Genomic DNA, 20,808 nt, shown 5'->3' with positions numbered 1-20,808 from the left:
CAGCTTTATATTAGTATCATAGCCTTACTTGAGTTTATGCTGGTAGTAAGCCAATTGGACCATTGCATTCTCCCTTCGCTCTTCGATCAAGTCTAAACTTTTTCCCAACAGCCCATCGTTACTGTCCGAGGAAAATGTACTAGTCCTTAACGTTGGGAATCTAGTTTCTAGAGGGATGACGGCCTCGGCTCCATAGGTTATGGAAAAAGGAGTCTCTCTTGTTGATCGTCGAGGCGTTGTTCGATAGGTCCAAAGAATATGTGGCAATTCCTCCACCCATTTTCCTTTTGCATCATCCAGTCTCTTCTTAAGTCCATTGACTATTACTTTGTTAACAACTTTAGCTTGCCCATTCCCTTGAGGATAGGCAGGAGTGGAATATCTATTCTTTATACCTAAGTCTAAACAATATTTCCTGAAGGCCTTACTATCAAATTGAAGGTCGTTATCCAAGACAAGAGTGCGCGGAGTTCCAAATCGCGTAACAATATTCTTCCAGATAAACCTCTTAACATCTACGTCTCTGATGTTAGCCAAAGGTTCAGCTTCGACCCATTTAGTAAAATAATCTGCACCGACCAACATATACTTTTTGTTTCCTAAGGTTTTAGGAAAAGGGCCGACAATATCTAGCCCCCATTGAGCAAAAGGCCAAGGGCTGGACAGAGGGTTAAGAATTCCTCCAGGCTGGTGGATGTTTGGAGCGAACCTCTGACACTGGTCACATTTTCTAATATACTCCTGCGCTTCCTTCTGCATATTTGGCCACCAATATCCTTGAGTAATGGCCCGGTGTGATAGGGACCTTCCTCTCATATGACTTCCACAAATGCCTTCATGTAACTCCTCCAGGAGTGACTCTGACATCTCCAAATGTATACAAAGTAGGTACGGCCCAGAAAAAGACTGTTTGTATAAAATTTTGTCCTCGGATAACCAAAACCGAGGAGGTTTCCTCCGTATTTTCTCAGCTTCTATTTTCTCTTCGGGCAAGGTGTCACTTTCGAGGAATTTCAATATGGGATCCATCTAGCTCGGCGCTAGATTGACTTGATGAACCTGACGTACGTCCTTTCCTGGTGGGGTGGGGATATACAAATCTTTGACAATTATCACCCGAGGAAAACTCCATGCTGAAGAGGTGGCAAGGGTTGCCAGGGAATCGGTGTGGGTATTTTCACCTCGGGGGATATGCGACAAGTCAAAAGATTCAAATTTTGTTTGCATACGCCTAACTTGACTCAAATATCCCTGCATTCTTGGATTTCGGGCTTCCAGTTCTCCTTTCACTTGGCCGACTATCAATCTTGAATCCAAGAATAATTCTGCTACCTTTCCACCCATTTTCTGGACCATACTCATTCCCATCAACAAAGCTTCATATTCTGCTTCATTGTTAGTCGCCGAGAATCCCAACCTCAAGGATTTCTTAATGATGATCTCTTCAGGGGATATCAGAACTAGCCCCAATCCTGCCCCCCGTTGGTTTGCTGCTCCGTCCACATATACTCTCCAGGAGGAACCGCCTTGTGTGGAGATCAGACCAATCGACTTTTCATCCATGTCACTTTGCTTCATGTTAGCTTCTTCTGGACACTCGGCGAACTCAGCTACCAGATCGGCAAGGACTTGGCTTTTCACAGACGTGCGAGGCATATACTTGATGTCGAAAGCACCTAGGATTGTGCCCCACTTAGCAATTCTCCCAGTATAATCTGCACTTCTAAGTATGGACTTGAGAGGTAGCTGAGTTAAAATAACCACAATATGGGTCTGAAACTAATGTGGAAGTTTGCGTGTTGCATGGACCATCGCCAAGATGGCCTTTTCCAATGATAAGTATCTCACCTCGGCTTCATGAAGGGACTTACTTACGTAATAAACTGGTCTTTGGACGCCGTTATTCTCTCGTATTAAAACAAAACTAACTGCATGAGGGGCAACTACCAGATAAGCAAATAGGACCTCATCCACCTCAGAACTAGACATGATAGACGGCCTGGACAGGTACTCTTTCAACTGCTGAAACGCCACAGCACACTCCTTGGTCCATTCAAATCCTTTCCACTTATGCAGTAAAAGGAAAAAGGGATGGCACCTCTCAGCTGACCTAGAGATAAATCGATTCAAAGCAGCAATCATTCCAGTCAGTTTCTGCACCTCTTTTGGATTCCGAGGTGCTTGTAAATCGTTGATGGCCTTAATCTGATTTGGGTTCACCTCAATTCCTCTATGAGTCACCATGTACCCCAAGAACCTCCCGGAGCCTACACCAAAGGAACACTTTGAAGCATTCAGACGTAGTTTATGTTTTCTCAGTATTCCAAAGATGTTCATAAGATCTTCCACATGCTCGGACACCACTTTACTCTTCACTACCATATCATCGATATAAACTTCAATGTTTCTACCCAGTTGTAGTTCGAACATTTTAGTCATCATCCGTTGATAGGTAGATTTTGTATTTTTCAAACCAAAGGACATCACTTTATGATGATAATTTCCAATAGAGGTGACGAAAGCCGTCTTCTCTTGATCGTCTAATGCTAGCGGTATTTGGTGATATCCTTGAAAGACATCCAAAAAACTCATCCGAGGATGACCAACGGTTACATCCATCAACTGGTCTATCTTCGGCATGGGAAAAGGATCCTTGGGACAAACCTTATTGAGGTTCGTGAAATCCAAGCACACTCGCCACTTTCCCGTCTTCTTCTTTACCACCACCGTATTGGCTAACCATTGAGGGTAAAAAACTTCTTTGATAGCCCCAGCCTGTTTGAGCTTGGCCACCTCACTTCTGACAGCTTCAGCGTGCTCTTTTGATGGTCACCGAGGTGGCTGTCTTTTCTGAATAACAGAAGGATTCACATTAAGTCGATGACAAATGAAATTCGGATCTACACCTGGGGCTTCATATGGGCTCCATGCGAACACATCTACATTTTCTTTGAGGAATTCCAACAATCGCTCCTTCTCTTACAAAGGCAGTTTAGCCCCAACCTGGAAAAATCTTTCCGGATCATCAGCAATAATTACCCTCTCCAAATCTTCACACTTTACCTCGTCGGCTGGTCCATCTAAGGGTAATGCTGGGGGTTTTAATTGCTATAATCCATTATCGGCGGTAGCCGAGGTCTCTGCCTCTGGCCGATGTTGTATCGCCGCTACCAGGCACTACCGAGCTGCAACCTGGCTTCCTACTATCTCTAATACTTGGCCTCCAGATGGGTACTTCACCTTCTGATGTAGAGTAGATGAGACTGCTCCCAGGGTATGAAGCCAAGGTCTGCCCATAATAGCCGTGTATGGAGAGAAAACATCTACAATAATGAAGTCCACCTCCACCACATCCATACCGGTTTGCACAGGTAGTCTGATCTGTCCTTTTGGAACGACCATCCTTCCCTCAAAACTCACTAGAGGGGAACTGTAGGCTGCCAAGTCCTCAGGCTTCAAACCTAGCCCTTTATACAAATCTGGGTACATTATATCAACAACACTACCTTGATCAATCACCACCCTTTTTACATCGTACCCACCAATTCTCAGCGTGACCACCAGAGCATCATCATAGGGCTGTATGGTTCCAACCTTGTCCTCATCTGAAAAGCCCAAAATCAGGGGGATGTCCACCCTAGCTCTTTTTGACGCTTGGCAATGCTCCTTGGCTGGAGGTCGGAACACCGACAGTACCCTGGAAGGACAAGATCCAGTCCTTCCTGGGGCGGCAAAAATAACGTTTATTATGCTAAGGGGGAGTCTTGAAGAAGTGTCCCCACGCATCTCTGAGCCTGCCTGGCCTATCCTACCACTGGAATGATGCAAGAGTTGCTTCAATTTCTCCTCTCGAACCAGCTGCTCCAAATGGTCCCATAAATTCCTGCAATCCTCCATCGTGTGCCTATGATCCTGATGATAGTGGAATAAAGATTCTGGTTGCGTCTCTTAGGCTCTCTTGCCATCTTGTTTGGCCATTTAAAAAAATGCTCATTCTTTATCTTCTCCAATACCTGCTGCACTAGCTCCCGAAACACTGCATTAACCACCTGAGTGTCAGCAGAACCTGATTGCCCAATGAAGTCTTTCTGAGGTCGGTTACTATTGTAACGGTTCGGCCTAAAATCCCTCCTCTCCTGAGGGATTACCTTAGTCTTTCCTTTTCCCTGAAGTTGGTCTTCTACTCTTCTGTACTTGTCAATCCTATCCATCAATTGGTGTACACTGGTTATAGGTTTACCAATTAGAGATTTCCTTAAATCATGCTCGGCTGGAAGACCAGCCTTGAAAGTACTTATAACCACATTATCATGCTCTCCCTCTATCTCATTAAACATTTCCCAGTATCTATCTGAATAAGTTTTAAGAGTCTCGCCCTCTCGCATGGACATAGACAGCAAGGATCCCAAACGCCGAGGAACCCTACTGCAAGTGATAAAGCGAGCGCCAAAAACCCGAGTAAGCTTTTTAAAGGACTCAATAGTTGGCCCTTAAACCGTTAAACCATCTCATCGCCACCAAACCCAAACTTGATGGAAAGACCTTGCACATCAAGGCCTTATTCTGGAGTAGATAGCCATCCTTTGGCTAAAATGGCTAACGTGTTCTACTGGGTCTATCCGACCATCATATAGGGTGAATGTAGGCTGATGGAATCGCCGAGGAAGAATCGCGTCTTCTATATTCCTTGTGAAGGGTGATTTGGAGACTTGGCTTAACACTTTATTCATGGCGTTGTTCCCCAAGCCCCTGTGAGGCGGGCTTTTGCAACTATGTCGATGGCTGTGCTCCTCTTCATAGGAAAAAGTCTCACTAGGCAGAGTTCTGGATCTCTGCCTATAACTAGCTCCATCCGTCTTTTCGGATGATGGTTCGGAGCTAGGCGGGGAGCGTCCTCACCGGGCATGGCGCAACTCTCTTTTCAACTAGTCAATTTCACGTTGCAGGTCCCTATCATTCTTTGCATGGGAAACATGACTCTTCCCACGAGAGTGACTTTTGATGGTATGAGTTGTACGCACACTCCCCTCACGGTCTTCTCTCCGTTCGAGACTCCGGTGCGGATTACCATGCTGGGAACCTCTTGACTCTGCTTGGTGTAGGTTGGCATCTACCTGGTGTGGTCCTGCTGCATAGTGATGTGGACCTGCTTCCTCCATCATGAACGTTGAACCGGATTTCTTTTGATCTAAATCAAGCTCTCCCTACAGATGGCGCCAATTGTAGGGACTGAAATTGTATTGATCCTAAAACTGGATTGGGCTCAAACATTAACGGCCCAAACAATAAATTTGTAGAGCGTGGGTAGAAGAACTAGATTAATCCCAGTAGAAAAAATGATTAAACTTAACGATTCAAGAGGATATGACACAGACAAGATTATCGAATTTCTCCTCAGTACCAAGCATGTTATTTTGTTTCATATAATTTTCTTCTAGAAGTCTATTGTATCAGAGTAACCCCCCTTTTTTCTCAATGCATTCTTCCATGTTATATACTGCCCTCTTGGTGTTATCTTCACCACACACGTGTAGGTTGGATTTGGGGGATCCCTTCCTGTCCCATCCAGCACTTCCTGGAACCTTCAACCAGCAACTGTAAGGTTGCTTCATCACTGTTCAGGCATCACCTCTACATTAATGCGGCCAGAGAGTTGGTTGAGAGGCAATTAATGCGGAGGCAGCAGTTGTTAAAGATATTTGTTTATCTTTTCTTTCTTACCCTTGGCCCCATGTCCCACCTTTAGTGGTAATGTAGCTTCGAAGTGTGTTTGTGACAATACGGCGTTCAGGTTGTCCTCAGACACATATTGCCGAGAAGGATTTTGTCCTCGGCCGAATACTGGACCCATCTCATGAGATATCTACTCCTCTTTTCATTTGGTTCCCCTTATAACCTTATATGGGTCTCCTCGGATGGTTTAACGTCTTCGGATGGGTCACAGGCTCAGTTAACACAGTTTTAATAATTATTGATTAACTAGCCCCCACAACAGTAAATTGACATAAATACCAGTTGACAGTAGTAAGTTGTTAAAAATAAAATACAATATTTTATTAAGATTATGTCTCTTTCTTCAATTAAAAAACTCAAATTCTCCCTCTTCCTTTATTATTTTAATGAGTTGTTTATATTATTTTAAATGAAGTGATAAAAAAAAAAAATAGAACATTTGATATTGGATGTATTGTAAAGTGAGGTGGTTGTCAAGGTACAATTTTTTTTACACCTAATATTATTCAAATACAACATATTTATTTTCAAACACCACTAACAAGTTATTGGGCTTTCCTAAATATTTTTTGTCCTATTATTATGTTAGCCACAAATATTTCATATCTTATTATCTAAATTGGGTCATGATATAAACTATCACAAAAAGTCTAAAAAACTCATATCATATCTAATTTTATTATCATTATTTTTACTAAGCCTAAAACTGGCCCTACAAGCCCAATGCACACATCCCATCTTTTTTAAAAACCCAAGGCTTGGCAATATTTCAAAAGCACAATTCTTATTGGTAATATTTCAAAAGCTCAATTCCTATTGGCAATATATCAAAAGCCCAAATTAGCTACTTGGCACTATTTTGTAAAAAGCCCAAAGTTATCAATCCTTAGCAAAATACTATATCATAAGTATTTCACTTAAAGTCCAATGATTAACAATGTTTTAAGTTCTTAAACCTATTACTACAATATTACAAGCCTATGAAATCTATCTTATAAAACCCATGGTAACAATTTATTTTACGTGATACTATTCATTTTTCCAAAACCCATGGCAAACATATATCAAGCCCATGGAGAATTATGAACTTGTGTTACTAATATAAAAGCCCATGGAAAGTTATGATTATTTATTTTAGACCTATGACATATTTATTTTAACCATAATATAAACTCATGGAATTTATATAAGAACCCATGGTCACTATTTATCTTATACATTCTTAATATCTATTTCCAAAACACATGATACTTATTCACCTTATGATTATTATCTATAGAAAAACCCATGAGAATATCACATTATTCCACTATAGTGGTTGTTTCCATATTTTATTTGAAACCCATGGATATTGCCTCTATTTAAAACTCATGGTAAATATTATTCTCAAGAAATATTGAAGGTCATTATTTAAAAGCCCCAAAGAATATATCATTTACAAAAATAATCCATAGCAAAAATTATGAGAAACTATACAAGTTGTTATTTAAAGCCCATGGAAATTAATACCCAAAACCTATTATAAATATTTATTAAAGCTCATGGATTCATTTTATTTCTACTAACAACTAAAGCCCATGTGGAATAAAAATCCATGGCAATATATGGTAGCTTTGTCTATTTTGTAGGGCTCACAATGAGAAAGAAAAAGGATAGGCCCAAGTGGAGAGAACCACCAAGTTAGAGGCCCACCAAAATACTCAGCCCTCCTAGCCAAGCCCAACATGAAATCTCAGCCAAAACAGCCCATGTGTGCAAACTGACCCCGCTGTAGAACTCCATTCAGTTCTGCCTTCCCCTGGAGGTCACCTCAAGAAGCAACCAAACTCCTAAACCAAATAAGGAGCTGGCCACCTGTCCCACTGCCAACTCTAACGTGAACAGTACCAGAGGCTGATACCGAAAGGCTAATGGGCAATAAATACCCTTCTTCCCCAAGTTTTGGTCACAACTTAAGGAAGCCACAACGAAGACCTCCAAGCTCATGAAATCCTCAACCAAATAATTTATTTTATTACTAAAAATGTATGTAATTGGTTCATGAACCAAGCCTATGAATCCTAAATGAGAAAATTTGGGAACATGTGGTTTGGAAGGCATAAAGGAATACCCAGCGGAACCCTTTAAAGTGGACTTAAACTTTGACACCTGGCATGGGGTGTTGAATCCTACTTCCTAGGGTCCAAATCTCAATTTCAGCACTAGGATTCCTCCTTAATACCTGCCTTAATCCCATTGGCTGAACACAATCTCAGAATTCTTAGCATTTAATGCAAGATTATGCTGATTTTTACCCATGTGTGACATTTCCCAAAGAAGCAAAACAGCCCCAAAAGAAAATCTCCAATTTTAGGCCAAATCCTAGGATAATTAAGTCTGTTGTCCTACCCCTGATCAGTCCTACGTTTTTGGACTTTTGCTAATCAATCCCTTAAACTTCACTATAAAAAGAAACTACCATCAACTCATGGAGAACAACAAATCTTGTCATAAAATTCCTCACCCATCATGCTATTTTCAGCCCATAAGTCAGTCCTTTAGTTCAAAAACTAGCATTTAGTCCATAAATGCTCATATACACTTACCCATAAACATCACATTCCATCTTCTCAGAAAATCCCAGCACCTTAAAATAGACACCGAACCCCTCTGAAATTTCTGATTTTCATGTTACTTTGCTTGTGGTTCAAATCTCCCCAAGCTCATAAATCATTCCCCTTAACCCATATTCACTTAGCCTCAGACATTCCGTTTCTTTTTGTTGCATATTCACAGTCCGTAAATGTTTCCTAATCAGTCACAAACAACTCTTTACCCATAAAAGCCTTAGCCTCAACATTAACTCCATCGCACCACCACAAGCTTAAAGGCCCACTCACTCAAAAATAGCCTACACTACACCATTCATGCCCCACATATAGATATTCCAAAAATCTTAGTTCAATATGTGCTGCACTGAGTTGGAATCTCTCTCTCCCTTATTTCCATCCAATTTTTTCCTCTTTTACTTGTAATTATGAAGACTTTAATCCTTATTTATTGTGATTATGATGAAAACCATAATGTTTTGGATACTATGGAAATTTTTCCTCATGATAACTTGATAATAATAAAGAAACTATATGATTTTTATCATGTAAACACATTTATTGACTAATCAGATGTTACTGCTGGAGGTCTGTCATATTCACTACTAGACAGTTTTTCCTCTTGTGTACTTGTTATAATGGGCCAACTTCTATATTAACCAACTATGGAGGAAATGCGTTATAATGGGCCAACTTCTATATTAACCAATTATGGAGGAAATGCATAATTTTTACTATGAAAATAAATTTATTGATTTTCCAAGCATCTACCGTTGGACATTTCTCTTACTTATCATTGGACATTTCTTTTACTTACCGCTAGACTATTATTTAAGCACTTGTTGTGGTGGGCCATCCTTTGTGCTAGCTTATCTTTGTAAGAGGTATTTTTGAGGCCTTATTGTAATCTTTGTTGGATGCAACCTAGACTTTGAGCAAAATGGACCTTTCACACTTCACCGACAGCCTTTAGGCCATGTTCCAAGCCTAAAGTCGAGTCTCGGTTTTGACTCCCCTAACATCATGTGGGCAACGAATAACGAAACACCCCTCCCCCCCCCCCCCCCCAACATTCTGGCAACTCCACTAGGGAGTCTACTATAAATGAAGATTTACCATGCCTCCTAAGTTGCAAAACATCCTACAATAAGGAACTCAAAATATCAGCCATCCAGTAGTACAAAATTAGCACTCCACTATTGTACTTAATGCCAAATTTCAGAAGAGCAGCCTCCATTGCCTTACTGCATCCGATATTGATCTCCAGCAGTACCATTCTACACTGTCTAGTCATACCTGATGCAGAATTCCAACAGTAACATTCTGCATTATTTCTTGTATGCAATCTATTATTTCTGTTTCACACAAAGATGCCTTGATGAGTTTTGTTTAAAGTGTTTTAGAAATACAGGTTGTCAAAATCTACTTGCCATAAACTCTCTTCTTGCAAAGTTTTTCAAGAGTTTGTATTAGGATAGATTTTATTGTATTCAACAAGTGAATATGAGTTAAGTGATTTATGACTTCTCTCATATGTTCATTTGTTTGTTGTGGTTTTGTCACAGATTGCCAAAGGGAGAGATTGTTAGGACATATGTAATTCACTTGTTAGGAACATATGTCATTATTTTATGTAATTGGCTTATTCTTTGACAAAACACACTTTACTTATATTTGGGTAGATCTAGGATGTGTTTAATACTTCAAGAAACTGTGTTTCAAGATCAAGTGTTGAAGACATGAAGTCTGTCCAAGATTCAAGCTGAAGAAGTGTTGTTCATTAAAACTCAACAGCTAGCTATCCATCGAGCTTAAGAAGCTGTTTCAGCCTCGTGGCTTGATAGCTGCTCGACAGCATCTCGACAAATAGGTATCTGTTGAGCTTTATGAAAAACAAAATTCCAATTCTGTTTTGACTCTAATCCGAGATTATGTGTTTGGGTTTTCTTTTCATCTAACCCTAGACATATAAAAGGATTATTTTAAGGGCCGTCAAAGTGTACACAAGTTGCATGAGTGTTGAGCAAAGTTTGTTCAAGCAATTTGTAACCGAAGACAAAGTTTTGCCCTACTTCATCATTCTTGTGAAGAAGTTGTCGTGTATGTGCACCATAGGGTTTTGTGACCAAGCATCTTCTTGATCTTCATCGTTGGGATGAATTGAAGAACTTTACAGCGAACAACCTTCTCGAGTTGGTGATTGAAGTCGCGTACTGGGATCCGCGCATTGGTTAGTCACGTACTTAGGAGCCGTGCATCGAAGGGGAAATTGTCACTACAGAACAAGTCCAATTGGGTATTGGGGTAAGGGTTCAACTGTAGGTTGGTATAAGATACTGAGATTCCTCTACTTGTAACTGCTTGTTTTGATAATAGCGGAATTTCGGGAGTGGTGACTTGAAAATCACCCGGTGGGGTTTTTGCCGTTAGATTTTCCCCATTCGTAAACAAATCACTGTGTTATTTATTTTCCGCTGCATAATTAGTTTATTGGTGATTTGTTTGTGCTACCACGCGTTTGCATGTTAATTAACTTAATTAATTCACTTGGCTAAATTAATTGGTTAATTTATCACAAGGGGTCAATTCGTTTTTGGCCTATCATTTACAAAATGACTATTGATTATGACTTTGTTCACTATAGATATTTCATGGAGGGGTCAAATGATATCATTAGAGTCTTGGGATATAATTTATTAATAAGACTTAGAGTGCAATTATATTTATATAATGGTATTAAATATAATTAATGATAACTTTGGACTTGTCAAGAATTGACAGAAAAGTCCAAGGCCATTTGGTGCTAGAGTCTTATTTGTTTCCTTTAGTCTCATCTCAAGGCACAAACTAAAGTCCAATTGGGCAGGCCCAAAAGGTTAACCCAATCAGATAATCAGTTAAATATAAGAAGAGAAACATATAGAATTTTTGAAAGAATGGAAATGGTGTGAATGTAAGTGTAAGCCACTCTCTTATTCTCCATTGAACACATAAGTGTAAACGGATTGAGAAACCATACTTCTTGGGCACCATGTGGAATTGGGATGTTCATTAGAGGTATTCTCAAGTCTTGGTTATGAATTTCATTGCATCAAGGTACGCTTTCTATTTTTTGTTCTATAATTCAAGGTTATATGTTATCTCACATGAACGAAATAGATCTGTATTTGTTGCTTCCGTTATGTGTTTTGTATGAGATGCAAAACTAGTTTTTCCAACAGCCCTAAGTATTTTTCATATTCCTTAATATCCAAGATCTTTAGGAAAGTTTTTATGGCAGCTTTCGAAGAGGTACACACCTAGAGCTTTCATATTCCCCCAAGAGCTTTTAAATGACCTGCACCTCTCTCAATTCAGCCCGGCAAAATAGAAGTGTGTCATCTGCAAAGAATAAGTGAGATATTTGAGTACTATCCCTACAAAGTGAGAAACCCTTGATGTCACAGGTAGCCACATGTTTTTGAATTAAACCATTGAGCCCTTTTGAACATAAGAGAAATAAATAAGGAGATAGAGGATCCCCCTGTCTAATTCCCCTCGAAGGTTTAATGTCTACTTGAGGTTCACCATTCACCAAGATTGAATAAGATACAGAGCTAATGCATCCAAAAATCAGATTGATCCATCTTTTGTGGAAGCCCATCTTCTTCATCAATAAACATAAGAAATCCCACTCAACCCGATTGTATGCTTTACTCATATCAAGCTTCATAGTCATAAATCCCGATTTTCTAGCTTTTTTATTTTTTCATATGGTGCAAAGTTTCAAAAGCCACCAAGATGTTATCAAAGATTGCTTTCTCTACTTGGAAAGCACTTTGTGAGTTCGAGATTATTTCTGGTAAAATTTTCTTAAGCCTGTTTGTCAATACTTTTGATACCAACTTATACAAAATATTACACAAAGCAATAGGGTGAAATAAAAGAAAATTTTGGACAAAATAAAGAAATATGAAGAAGATAAAATACTTGAACTTCTCTATTCAAATGATCATACACGCAGTACACAAATAAACAAATAGATGAGCCCACATTTACAACGAAGCCCATGCAGTACACAGATAAATTGATATATATATATATATATATATATATCAATCATACCTAGGGGAGGCATTATACGCAAGTTAGGTTGTTCATAGGGACACTTGGGAAAATAAATTACATACATAATTATTTTTAAACTAACTTGTTTTTTTGTTTACCCCCTAAAAAAATATTGAACCCCTCAACTTAAAAATTTCAAGAATTTGAGTTCAACAAAAATAATCTTGGCCTCTCAAACATAATTCTTAACCATTAAATAAAAAAATTAAAAAAAAAAATCCCCACAAGTAATAACAATAAAAATTGGCCCAAATATTAGCAAAAATACACCAAGCAACAAAACAACAACAAATGAACAAAATATTCAAGGAAAAAGTCTTTAAAAAAAAAAAAAAAAAAACTCTAATCATTCATATTCAAATCTTGTTCAACCCATTGCACAAAAATAATATTAAATTTAATTTTTCCTAAAAAATAGTATGATAACTCTAATCTCCTCATCTTTTTAGTCGTAGCAACTCTACTCTCCTCAATGGCTCGGCTCATAGTCGCAATAGGTATCATTTGTTGCTCTCTCTCTCTCTCTCTCTCTCTCTCTCATTTTTTTCTTCTCTATCATCATTTCAAACACTCTCTCACTTTATTACTCTCATCTTAGCATTCTCAAATCTCATTTTATCTCCCATCAGCCTTTTTATTCTTTTCATTTTGTTAGTATAAGGAAATTATAAAACTTCATGTATTTACTTTTTTTTTTTTTTTTAATGTCAATATATGCAAGTTCTCTTTTTATTAGTTTTTGTATAATTTAAGTTTCTTAATATTTAGCATAGAAAAATTTCTTAGAACCACCACTAATTGTACCCCTTGTTTACTTTGGAGTACCCTGGAAAAAATTGCATTACAAGGTGAAGAAATTCAACTTCATTGGTGGGGGAGTTTAACATTAAATTAAAGGAAATTTTTTTGGATAATTTTCTTTCAACTTACTACGTGGTGGTTGAAATGATCATCCATGTGTACTTTTAATCATGAGACATTTTAAAGAAGTCATGTGACATGTTTAAATAATATACATGGATAGTCTTATAAATCACCATGAAGAAGATTCCTTCAAATTGGTTTGGAGGAAAACCTTGTCCTTGATTATGTGGAAATAATCCATTTACTCCAGATTAAAGAAGAGAGAAGAAAAATAGACATAAGAAATTTACGCGGTTCGGCAATTTGTCTATATCTATAAAAGGCAATAAAGTAAGTTTCACTATAAATAAGGAGATTACAATAGCAAGACAAAATTACTCTCACAATAACCAAATTCCAAATTCACCCTTACCCTTGACTCTCTCTCATAGAGAATAGAGCACTCCATTATTGTAGTTGGTAGTATTGTTAATACTTGTCTTTCTTTCTTTCTCACATAATACAAGAAAACCTATGTCTATATATGCTAGAATAGGTCAACTAGGACTTAGGCTCTCAGATATGGGTTGTTATTGTGTACTCTAGGAATATACTCTCTCCCTCTTACATAAGAGTGAGTCCTATACTATGGAATCCATTCCTACGTGAGAGGAAGGAAATATACTTCTGAAGTGCACTATAATTTTCTGAAGTGCACTATAATTTTCCCTGAACCATATAATCCAACCAAGACTTGGCTTACAAGTCTTGGTACTAAACGACTTTTACTCCTTGCAAGTAATGACGGAACTATTCCCCCCCCCCCCCCTCCCAATTTTTTTTAAAAAATATTACTATTTTAATTGGTATTAATTTTAGCAATTTTTTTAAATAAAATTACACTTTGCCCTCCTTAATAATGCCATAAATTCTTTTGAGAGTAATGTTATAGCCACAAACATTTTTACAACGTTTATTCAAACTATTGAGGTAGTAAATTCTTATTGTTTCGTACACTTGCATCACTTTTTACTTATCAATAACTACTCACCATATTAGCAATTTGTAAAAAATTTGTAGTTTTAGCATTTTTCACCTTTTAAAGGACATAAAAAATTAATAGATTAAATCTAAAACAAAATATACAAGCCCAAAAAAATTAGCCCAACAACAAAAATTACCAATAATAAAACTAAAAAAATTAAGCTCAATCAATCTATTTTACTCCAAACAAACAATTTGGCCATTTAAAGAATTTTAAACAAAAATCCTTAGTAGTAAAGAAGTAGACTCAAAGACTAGAGCCGCCGCACATAGCTAGCAGCAAAGTCGCCACTCCCCTAGCTCCAAGTCCTGGCTCCATCCTTGCTTGCAAGTCACGATTACAATTGACCAAAGTAAAAGCCAATAAATGACCAACTCAGCATTAATGAAAAAGTTGCATAGTGATTATTAGCCGAAGCCTTTTTGTACTAAAGAACACTACATTAATGAAAAAGTTGCATACCAATATTTTACATCATAAAAATATGAGTAATGCTACAATCATAAACTATTTTACAACATTTTTACAAATTATTGATGTGACAAATTCTTATTACTTTTAATACGGGTCCACCACTAACATCACATTTATGTTTATTAATGATTATTTGAAAATTACTAAAGTTACATCAGCAGTTTGTAAAAATATTGTAAAATAGTCTGTGTCTGTAGCATTACTATAAAAATATTGCATAATTTCACTAGAAATTTTGAATAATTACTCATTGAGAATAGAGACATCATAAATATCATGTTGGACCACATTATTCTAAGAACAGGTATACTTGATAACGATATCTCTTAGGGTAAATCTCAACTATTATAATGTATATAATTTCATTTTCAATATAAATAATCAAATTGTCAAGCAAAGTGATAACAAAATCACAATGGAACCCATTAAGTCTCCCAAATCACAAATAATCCAAAACTTTAGTAAATATAAGAATTAATTTTACAATGAAAATGAAAACAAGAAAACAAAATAACTTGTTTATATATCCACTAATCTTTTTACTTAGTTTTTTAAATAAGATCATGGGATATATTTTGAGGTCTCTATAACTGTACTACTAAGTCTATTACTTAATTCTTTATTTATTTTTTTTTTGTAAGGTCATAGGATATTTATGAGGGGTCTCTGGTCATATTATTTATAGTCTCTCTCTCTCTCTCTCTCTCTCTCTCTCTCTCTCTATATATATATATATATATATAAAAGTTTTGTGGCCAAGGATACAAATGGTTCCACCATTGATTTTGTGTATCTACCATGTACGTTAATATTATAAGTACAACCTAGACATATAAAGATCCCATAATATATCTCCAAACATATATAAAATAAATCTAAGAATATATTTTAATTATTAATTAATAATTGTGTTTCCGCTTTATCATGTCCTATTTTTCTAAGAATTACGCATTGTTGGATCCTGCATCATATTGGGATCCATAGTATTTTCTTGTTGTGTATTGGGTATGAAGAGTTTGAATGGTTCTTTCTCAAAAATATAAAAAAAAAAAATATATATATATATATATATTTATATAGTTGAAATGGTTGGTGTGCATGTGCATCGGTCGAGTTGGGTCTTAGTTGAGAGATTTTTTCAACCCAACCCACAAGAATCAAATTGGATCGAGATGGACAATTATTATTATTATTATTATTATTATTATTATTAAATTGAGTATTAGAACAACACCACCACAAACTATTTTAAATTTTAATGGTGCTTCAAAGTTCAAGCCAACAATTGAGATAAGAAGGAGATTGAAATGAGGAAAACTTAGGATTTGGGTTTTATTTAGGAAGAGGGGCCAAAAAGTGAATAACAAAATTGTATAATTATTTCTAAATATATTTTTTAAATTTTAAATATATATTAAATATAGGTGGGTTGGGTCGGATTAGCTAAATTTGTAAATCTTATGACCTGAACCCAACCTGATCTACTGCAAATAATAATAATAATAATAAAATTCACAACCCAAACCCAACCTACCAATCCCTAAAAACTGACCTAACTCGATGGGTTGAGTTGGATCAAATCAATTTTGACGGCTTGGCTGCACACCCTATATGCAACAATTGATAACCACGATTATTTGTAGGAATTGACAAAATTGATATCTACCATCATAATTCAAAACTAACGGTCAAGAATTAATGGTTATAACTTTTGTCAAAAATGGTCATAACTTCTTTGAAGAGAAGGTTCAAGGTTGCCTATATTTATGACAACTTTTGTATACTATTATAATGCATGTAATTTCATTTTCAATACAAATAAGGAAATAGTCTGGCAAATTGATAACAAAATCACAATGTAACCAATGAAGTCTTCAAAACCACAAATAATATAAAACTTTAGCAAATATAAGAATTAATTTTACAATGAAAATGAAAACAAGAGCACAAAAATAACTTGTCTCTATAACCACTAAGCTTATTACTTAATTTTTTAAAAGAAGATCATGGAATACATTTTGAGGTCTCTATAACTATACTACCAAGTCTATTACTTAATTTATTATTATTATTTTTATAAAGATCATAGGATGTTTTTTTATGAGGGGTCAGGTCCAAATGTTTTATAATTATGTATAGTATATATATATAATTTTTGTGGGGGCTATGACAAATGGTTCTGCAAGGCCAACGTCTTGAATTTGCATATCTGTAATGTTCGTTTACGTTACAAGTACCATGTAAACATATAAAGATCCAATAATATATCTCTCATTTTAATTATTAATTAATTTTGTGTTTCGGCTTTATCGTGTCCTATTTTTCTAAGAGTTACGCATTGTTGGGTCCTGCAACATATTGGCATTCATAGTAGTTTCTCGTTGGGTATGAATAATTGGAATGACGGATCATAATTCACAACTAACGGTCAAGAATTTATTATTAATTTTTTTTTTGGTACAACTAACGGTCAAGAATTAACTGTTATAATTACCACCAATGGGTGTGGTACAACTGGTAGGTGACTGCTGAGATTTTCACCACATCCTAGGTTTAAGTTCTCATAAGGACTGCAATTGCAATTTCTAGAAGTCCCAGAAACCAATAAAGTCTGGGGTGTGTGTGGGTTCGGAGTTTCCTAGCTCCAGTTCGAGCTGGTGGTACCCATAGGCTTACCCAACTGTACCGTGGGGCGTGGGACAATGACTGCCACACACGAGTCCCCTTTTTTTTATTCAAAAAAGAAAAAAAACTATTAAAATTTTTGTCAAAAATCGTCCTAACTTTTGATGAGAAGGTCAAATGCCCATATGTAGGGAATTTAGTTATTGGATAGCAAGTTATAAAAACTGCCTCAATCAAAGCTTTTGTTCAAGCAGCACTTTCTGGGATTGAGATCAAGTGCACCTGGTGCAATTGATAGAGATAGTTGAGATTTAAAAGTTGCAGCACTTTCTGGGATTGAGATCAAGTGCACCTGATGCAATTGATAGAGATAGTTGAGATTTAAAGTTGCAAATTTAAATCTCAACAATTAAATATAAAAAATAGGAAAAGTAAAAAAGTAAAGATAAAAAAGTAAAAAAATAAATAAATAAATAAAATGTGAGGGACTGGGTAAATTGTACGGTGCAATTGCATTTTTAGCAATTGCACCGGATTCCAATCCCATATTTTGTTTATAAGTTAAGCTACATAAAAATATGTTCTACCCAAAGCAAAAAATAAGCTAACCCTTAAGCCTATAAATTTATCATACTTAGCATAAGATCTTGGAAATCTCATACCAAAAGAAATGGTGAGGGATCGTCTACATGTAGTGATGCTTCCATTTTCTGCCTTTGGCCATATGATACCCTTTTTTCAGCTCTCCATTGCTTTAGCCAAAGCAGGAGTCCATGTTTCCTATGTGTCAACCCCAAGAAACATTCAAAGACTTCCCAAAATTCCTCCAAATTTAGCAACTTTTATAGATTTGGTGGAGTTTCCATTACCCACATTGCAAAACGGGGTCCTGACAGAAGGGGCTGAGGCCACCACTGACTTTCCGCAAGAGAAAGTTGAGTACTTAAAGGTTGCATATGATCTCCTGCAAACTCCCTTCAAGCAGTTCATTGCAGATCAATTGCCAGATTGGATAATAATAGATTTTTCCCCTCATTGGGCAGTCGAGATTGCCCAAGACCATAATATCAGGCTTGTGTTCTTCACTGTTATGTCTGCTGCTACCTCAGTTTTCTTGGGGAAGCCACCAGGATTTTTTTTTCTCTCTGACCAAACACCAGCTTGGCAGTCACCAGAAAGTCTAACAAAGCCACCGGAGTGGGTTAATTTTCCGTCTTCTGTAGGATGGCGGGAGTATGAGGCGCCTTTTGTACTTTCTGGCATATACGCAGACGGTGTTTCTGGCATGAGTGATGCTACTAGGCTTACAAAGGTTCTACGTTCATGTAATGCATTCGCCATACGTAGTTGTAAGGAGTTTGAAGGTGAGTACTTGAATTTACACGAGAAATTGATGGCGAAGCCGGTGATTTCAGTGGGTTTGCTCCCTCCTGAAAGACCAGATGGAACATCAAAAATCAATGACGAGTCTTGGAGGAAGATCTTCGAATGGCTTGATAAACAATATCATAAGTCAGTTGTGTATGTAGGGTTTGGCAGTGAGTGCAAGCTGAGCAAGGAACAGGTTTATGAGATTGCTTATGGGCTAGAGCTTTCTCAGGTGCCTTTTCTATGGGCACTGAGAAAACCTACTTGGGCTATTGATGACAGTGACATTTTGCCTTTGGGTTTTAGCAATCGAACATCTAGCATGGGAATGGTGTGTTTTGGCTGGGCACCGCAAATGGAAATTTTGGCTCACCCATCTATTGGGGGGTCGTTGTTCCATTCAGGGTGGGGATCTGTGATTGAGATGTTGCAATTTGGTCATTCTCTTGTTGTATTGCCACTAGTTTATGATCAGTCTCTGAATGCAAGTCTTTTGGTGGATAAGCATTTGGCTGTGGAAGTAGAGAGAGGCAAGGACGGATCCTTTAACAGGGATGGTATAGCTAAAGCTCTGAGACTGGCCATGGTGTCAGATGAAGGAGAGGTATTCAGAGTTCGTGCAAGGGAGGCCGCTGCTATATTTGGAGATGAGAATCTGCATCAGCAACACTACATTGGTCAGTTTGTTGAGTATTTGAAACATGGGTCACACAACATAGAGTGATTATCATTCGTGTCAAAAAGAGGAGGTTTCTGACCTTTCAAATGTGCCAGTAGCAATACTAATGAATAAGCAAAATCCTCTTAGATTTTGGAGTTCAAATAATTCTCTCAGATTTAAGTTTGTAGCAAGCTAGTTGTATCCCTGTTTATCTTGTTAAAGATTCAAGATAATGCATTGCTCTTCAACTTCAAGCAGTGCATGTAATGTGTTGGATTATGTGGCCAAATACCCAAAATGTGTGTAATGGTTAAATATTATTTTATATGAAAAATCAAAATATTGTATGTTATAATTAAGATAATTATGAATAATGAGATTTGAATGTTTGGCCATGATTGACAATGTAGAATTTGACTTGTTCAAACATGCAGTTGAGATATCTAAAAGATATAAGAATACTGAGTGGGGATAGTGAGGTGATAGTGAGGTGGATAAGAGCGTTTGAATATCTTAAAGTTTATGTCCTAATTTGTAGGAACAAAATAAACTTTAGGAAAGTTTACAATTCATATCCTAATTTGCAGGAACAGAAATGAACGTTAAGAATTTTTGGTAAGACTAATTAACCACACAGAAATTCTATAGGAAAAAAACCCGCTGCAACCCAAATACTTTCACGCTTATCTCTCCCATTTATGTCAATTTAAATTAAGATATCAATTGTAGTATATATTTGATTCACTGATATCAGAGCAGAAGCAACTAGGCATATCGAATTAATTCCGCAGCTCCACTTTTATTATATTTCTTGCTTAGGAATACTACTTACTCGGCCACCATAGTGATTGGTCATTTTAATCTAATGCCTTAATTAAAGGAGTTTTCTGTTTACTCCTTTTAGTTCCTTTGGTGAGTGCCACAAGAAATCTGTTTCTTGATAGACTAGCCAAGTTAATTGGCTCAGTTGTTGGAACTCTCGATGGGTGCTGGAGTCTGCAGTCAATGCCTTTTGTTTTTGAAGGGGGAGTTGTTACTCAACTAAAGAATAAGTGCTGGAGCAACGGTGGAGTGGTGTTGGTGCGAATTCTGTATTGGTACACTCAAATTTATTTATTTTTTGGATTCCTCCAGGGTCAGAATTCAAAATTTAAATCTTTTATTTCTTGTTGCATTAATCGTCAAACCAGCTTGGGTGGTCTAGGAACACCTTTGGATGACCCAAGCAAGTTGGACGAAAAAAGCGGGTATTGTTGGACGATCAAAGTGCCGTAATTACGTATTTAATGCATAAGCCGTTACCAATGGACGCACAAATATACAAAACCATTGGCAAGATAATCAATCACCTCATAAAGTCATTA

General features: G+C 37.0%; 1 protein-coding gene across 1 annotated transcript; it reads left to right on the top strand.

Annotated features, from left to right (window-relative positions):
* The first annotated feature begins 17,985 nt into the window (after positions 1-17,985).
* On the top strand, positions 17,986-19,698 carry LOC126721522 (putative UDP-rhamnose:rhamnosyltransferase 1). The gene has a single exon (XM_050424573.1). It carries the CDS (start codon positions 18,086-18,088, stop codon positions 19,505-19,507), a length of 1,422 nt encoding a protein of 473 aa, XP_050280530.1. The 5' UTR covers positions 17,986-18,085; the 3' UTR covers positions 19,508-19,698.
* The last annotated feature ends 1,110 nt before the right edge of the window (positions 19,699-20,808 follow it).

The sequence above is a fragment of the Quercus robur genome, chromosome 4 (assembly GCF_932294415.1).
Source record: "Quercus robur chromosome 4, dhQueRobu3.1, whole genome shotgun sequence".
Classification (NCBI taxonomy): Eukaryota; Viridiplantae; Streptophyta; class Magnoliopsida; order Fagales; family Fagaceae; genus Quercus; species Quercus robur.
This window is presented reverse-complemented; position numbering and strand designations above follow the sequence as displayed.

Coding starts and splice junctions, on each gene's coding strand:
- LOC126721522 (XM_050424573.1), top strand. CDS start 18,086: ATGGTGAGGGATCGTCTACATGTAGTGATGCTTCCATTTTCTGCCTTT.